The 5,563-nt window shown below is 37.5% G+C and overlaps 1 protein-coding gene across 1 annotated transcript in view; it reads right to left on the reverse strand.

Moving 5' to 3' along the window:
• DNA2 (DNA replication helicase/nuclease 2) overlaps positions 1-5,563 on the reverse strand; it is a 46,093-nt gene that overhangs the window by 24,649 nt on the left and 15,881 nt on the right. Inside the window, exons 6-8 of the mRNA XM_006835829.1 lie at positions 4,090-4,309; positions 1,889-2,006; positions 424-589 (exon numbers count right to left, since the gene is read on the reverse strand). Coding sequence (XP_006835892.1) covers positions 424-589; positions 1,889-2,006; positions 4,090-4,309 — 504 coding nt within the window. The remainder of the gene's footprint in view (positions 1-423; positions 590-1,888; positions 2,007-4,089; positions 4,310-5,563) is intronic.

Genomic DNA, 5,563 nt, shown 5'->3' on the forward strand with positions numbered 1-5,563 from the left:
AACTGCTAACCTCAAAGTCAGCAGTTCGAAAATACCAGCCATTTCACAGGAGAAAGTTGAGGCTTTCTGTTCCCATAAAGATTTAGAGCCTGGGAAACCCTATCCCAGGTTGCTGAGTTGGGACTGACTCCTGGTACACCACCACCACAACCATACACAAAAAAGAGCAAGTCCTGGTATGGTGCTATAGGATAAGCACTGGATTGCTATCCATAAGGTTGGCAGTTCAAATCCACCAGCTGCTCCTTGGAAATGTTACAAAGAATGGCTATGAATCAGAACCAACTCAACAACACTTAACAATACCAACATACACAAAAGAACGTTTAAAGGCAAATAACTACTATGAAGTCGTCAATGCTTAACCAGCCAACGACGTTAAATCATTCTGAGTTGAGTTAATACTCGGAGTAATGTGTTCACCTGCTATACAGAGCACAGATGTCCACTTGTGAGCAATGTTTACAGGTTTGATAGTCCTCAATTATTTCTGGCAAAGGAGCAAGCTGTGTCTTCTCCTTTCCTGCAGCAGATTTGCTGATACGATGAGACAAAGAGAATGCCATCTGGTTTCTTAGCTTTAATAATTCTAAGGGGGGAAGAAGATGGGTGTCTTCTTAAAAATTAAAGTTTATTATATCAGAGAGGGCTTCAAAAAGATCATGGAAAGTGGAATTAAAAGATAGTAGCATTTTTTGCCCACAAAATTTCTGAAGCTCTCTTGTATCTTTTCCGTTATATAGCTTCCAGATTTATATTTCCCAGTATAATAAACATGATTAACATTTCAGGGTACTTGTATATACGTCAAGTTTTTGTTCACTTGATAATTTTTTAAAACTACATACAGGTTTTCCCCCTGCAATCCCAAAGTAGAGCATGCCTATGAAACTTGAAGTCAAAAACAGACATAAAGTGAAGAAGCAATAGCCATTAACTCACATAGGAAAAATGTTTGCGCAATCCCAGACCCAAAACATAACCTACTAAACCATACCAAATAACATATAAAGTCTAAAATAACACTGAAATATACAGTAGAAGCAGGAATGATATGATAAATACACAGCCTATGTAAAGCAGTAACCATGTATGTAGGAGGGGCCTTCAAAAAGTTTGTGGAAAAATTCCACATAATTATCTTTAAATTTTATTTTTCAACCAACTCTTGGAATGCTCTCTCCCCTACAGTGTAGTTTCCGGGGAAGGAGCTTAGCCAAACCACTCTCTCTGTTTCTTTAATGACTTCCTGCAAAACAAACTGAACACTGGTTTCTCTTTTCCAACTTTTTTTTTTTTGAAAAAGAAAAAAAATCTTTGAATTTCTTTCAGTTAGCAAAAACAGGAACGAAGGTAGCTCATTCATAAAAGTGCAGTGCCACAAATTACACTGTTGAAAACCAGGACATACCCACATCTCATGTTCGATTAGGTGGATAGAAGTAATAAAAACAGCTACGCAGGGTATCGCGGACATTAGATAGGAAATCTAAAATAATTTTTTAGATTAATAGAAAATTCAAAGTTAAATAATGCTGTTATCAATTGGAGTGCAGTAGGTCGCAGTAGATTAAGTACTGGACTGCAAATCACAAGGTCAGCAGTTCGAGCTCACCAGCCGTTCGTGGAAGAAAGATGAGGCTTTCTGCTCCCTCAAGATCTACAGCCTCAGAAACCCTATACAGTGTCTCTATGAGTCAGAACTGACTCGATGGCACTTAACAACAACAAAAACTTTTCCAACATTTTACCACAAGTACCAGTTAAAAACTGAATTAGACAAAGCAAGTACAATTAGAAGACTGTCATGTGTAAATACGTATCATCAAAAGTTTAAGCAGAAAGGAAAAATTAAAACAGAAGTAAAACTGAAAGAAAACAGCTCAACCTCTTTTATCTAGATGTTTGGCAGGTACAGGGTACATCTGGCCAGTCTTGAGGTAGAGGAGTAAGCCAGCCTCAGGATCAGCTCTTCTTTCTTGGCTTAGCAGTGTGTACAGAATAACCTGCGAACACAATTGTACGTTTTGTAAAATAGAATTCTAACTTTCTGTACTTTCCTATGTTGTCTCACAACCAACATATATTGTAGTTTCAAAATCAAAAGGTCAAGTAAGCTACTTCCATTTGGAAAAAAACCATGACCGTAATTAGTAAAAGGAGTCCTGGTGATACAGTGAGTTAAGCATTGGAGTGGTTCAAGCCCATCAGGTGCTCTGTGGGAGAAAAATGAGGCTGTCTGCTCCTGGAAAGATTTGTATTCTGGAAAACTCAAAGAATCATCAAATCTGTTCTTCAGATGATCTCTAAATTCAGGTGGGACATGGTCAAGGTCATTATTTTGGCTCTCGTGGACTTGTTTTAATTTTCTTCAGCTTCTGCCTGCACTTGCATATGAGCAATTGATGGTCTGTTGCAGTCTGCCCCTGGCCTTGTTTTGGCTGATGATATGGAACTTTTCCATTGTCTCCTTCCACAGATAAAGTCAATCTGATTTCTGTGTATTCCATCTAGTGAGGTACATGTGCATAGTCATCTTTTATGTTGTGTAAAAAAGGTATTTGCACTGAATAAGTCATTGGTCTTGCAAAATTCTACCATGGGATCTCCAGCATCATTCCTGTCACCAACGCCATAATTTCCAACTACTGATCCTTCCTCTTTGCTTCCAACCTTTGCATTCCAATCATCAATAATTAACAATACAGCTTGATTGCATATTTGACCTATTTCAGACTGAAGAAATTGATAGAATTCTTCAATTTCCTTATCATTGGCTATAGTGGTCAGTGTGTAAATTTGAATAATAGTGTTATTAACTGGTCTTCCTTATAGGTGTAAGGATACGATCCTATCACGGACAGGTGTGTACTTCAAGACAGATCTTGAAATGTTCTTTTGATGATGAATGCGACACCATTCGTCTTCAATTTGTCATTCTAGGCATAGTAAACCATGTGATTTCAGACTCAAAATGGCCAATACCAGTCCATTTCAGCTCACTAACGCCTATGTAATTTATGTTTATGCGTTCCATTTCATTTTTGACAATTTTCAGGTTTTCCTATATTGATACTTCATACATTCCATGTTTTGATTATTAATGGATCTTTATAGTTGTTTCTTTTCACTTTGCGTTGTGCCTCATCAGCAAATGAAGGCCCCGAAGAGTTACGCCATTCACATCACCATGATCAACTTTGAGGAGGCAGCTCTTCCCATTTTATTTTGAGTGCCTTCCAATCTGAGGGGCTCATCATCTGGCATTATATCTGACAATATTCTGGTGCTCTTCATCATGTTTTAATATTCAATATTCTGGTGCTGACAGTGTTCCACTGTTATTCATAAGGTTTTCAGTGACAAAATATTCAGACGTAGTCCATCTCTGTTTTTTCCTTATCTGTCTTCATTTGGAAGCACAGTTGAAACCTGTCCACTGCGGGTGACCTTGCTGGTATTTAAAATAACTGTGGCATAGCTTCCAGAATCACAGCTACAAACAAGCCACCACAGGATGGCAAACTGACACACGAGTGGTGACTCAGAGCATGAGGCATCATTAAATGCATGAGATATATGTGGTGCTCTTCAGAGAAAGCATCTAGAAATTAGCCCCTTCAATTCATAAACAAACCTTAGCAGCAAGAGAATGGCGTTCACTGGGATTTATAAGCAACCTAATGGACAGATGATTTGTTTTTCAAAAGACCTTCAAATTTAAAATGTAAAAATGTTTATGAGGGCCTAGTCTTTGAATCCTAAAGATATAAAAAAGCCAAGTTTAGCAAATATAATTAACATGACTAACAAAGTAAAAAAGTATAATATCCTTATTTTCTAAGCTACATTAAAAAGTACTGATTAATGTATAGAAGGTATAAAATTTTATAGGATAAATACCAATTGTATCTATAAACTCACCACTAAGTGCCCAAGAGAGATTATAAAACAAATAGAATATTCTAAGTACATTAAAAATTGAAAAGTACTACATAAACTCAAAAATGACCTGAATTAAACCAAAGTATTAACAGAGTACATTTACATACATATTAATCATTCAGACAATATTATAAATGTTTTTACCTGACTACGGTGTTCAATAGAATTAGATTCTTTGCCAGTTTTAAGTTCCAAAGGCATTATTTTATATTTCGTTTTACACCCTCGATGTATTTTCACACCAACTGTAACATCTATTTTGCCCTTTAATCCAAACCTAGGGGACCAAATACTTTCTTCAATATCCAGTGATTTTATGACTTCAATATTACATGTGGAATTATTCTTACTATCATCACTTGGTCTAAAAAGAAAACCAAACAAAAAAGCAATTAATAAGAGAACTTAGCTCCTTTGGTATGTGCTAACATTGAGTATCTATTATACATGAAGAATGTGGCTGTATCTACAAATAATTATAACAGTAATTCTCCAAGTGTGGTCCCTGACTTTGCAACACCATCTGGGAAGTTGTGACAAATGCAGATTCTCAGGTCTCACCCAGATACATTCAATTAGAAACTCCACAGGTACAGCCCAGAAATCTGTTTAACAAACTTTCCCAGAGACTCTGATATATTCTCAAGTTTGAGAACCACTGTTCCACAGACTCTGAGTCACATCTTTTTTTTTTTCCCCTTTAAATTTATCATCTGTCCCTCTCAGTTCCTCCCAACTCTAATCTTCCTAACACAGGTTTTTATATACTCAGGCCTGGATTGCCACAACAATAAACACTGGACTGCGAAGCACAAGGTCCATGGTTCAAGACTGCCAGTCGCTCTGTGGGAAAAAGATGAGGCATTCTGCCCCCACAAAGATTTAAAAAACCTTGGAAAAGTAATATAGGGCCACTACAAGTCGGAACTGACTCAACTGCACTTATCAGCAACAATAAAAACATTGCCACAATATAACAGATTAATATATAATGGCTTGCATGTGGTTCAAGTTGTTGTTAAATGCTGTCGAGTCAGTTCCAACCCATAGCAGCCCTGTATAGGGTTTTCAAGGAGCAGCTGGTGAGCTTGAACCACCAACCCTTGTGGTTCAAATGACTTTGCAGTCCAGGACATTAACCCACAGCGCCACACCAGGACTCCATGTAGGAAGGGAAAAATCAGAGCTAAGTTGTGTAAAAATAAACTGTTTCCCCATCACCTATGCAGTGTGAGACTTGCTCATTCAATACCTCATTCCTGTGCTTCCATATGGTAACCATCAGTGGAGCTGATGGGCCTTTGGTACACTTTCCCCATCATTTTCTTTATATAACCAATTAATAAGTCTATCTCTGTCACTATAAATATTCAACACTAAGTACTCAACATAGTTATTTACATTACAAACAAGGTTCTAAGTTTAAGATATTAACTGTTACAAATTCCATGAACTCCAATAGTGAATAATTGTTATCAGGACTGATTGTGAGGGTTGGAAATGTAAAGGTAGACGGTTTATAGCAAGGAGGGGAGTGACTAACTTTTCAGTCTAGGAGCGGAGGTCCCTAGGACCATCAAGGGAGAAGAGCAGAGAGCGGGACCCTACCCAGAGAAGC

The sequence above is a fragment of the Chrysochloris asiatica genome, unplaced genomic scaffold (assembly GCF_000296735.1).
Source record: "Chrysochloris asiatica unplaced genomic scaffold, ChrAsi1.0 scaffold00020, whole genome shotgun sequence".
NCBI classification, from domain to species: domain Eukaryota; kingdom Metazoa; phylum Chordata; class Mammalia; order Afrosoricida; family Chrysochloridae; genus Chrysochloris; species Chrysochloris asiatica.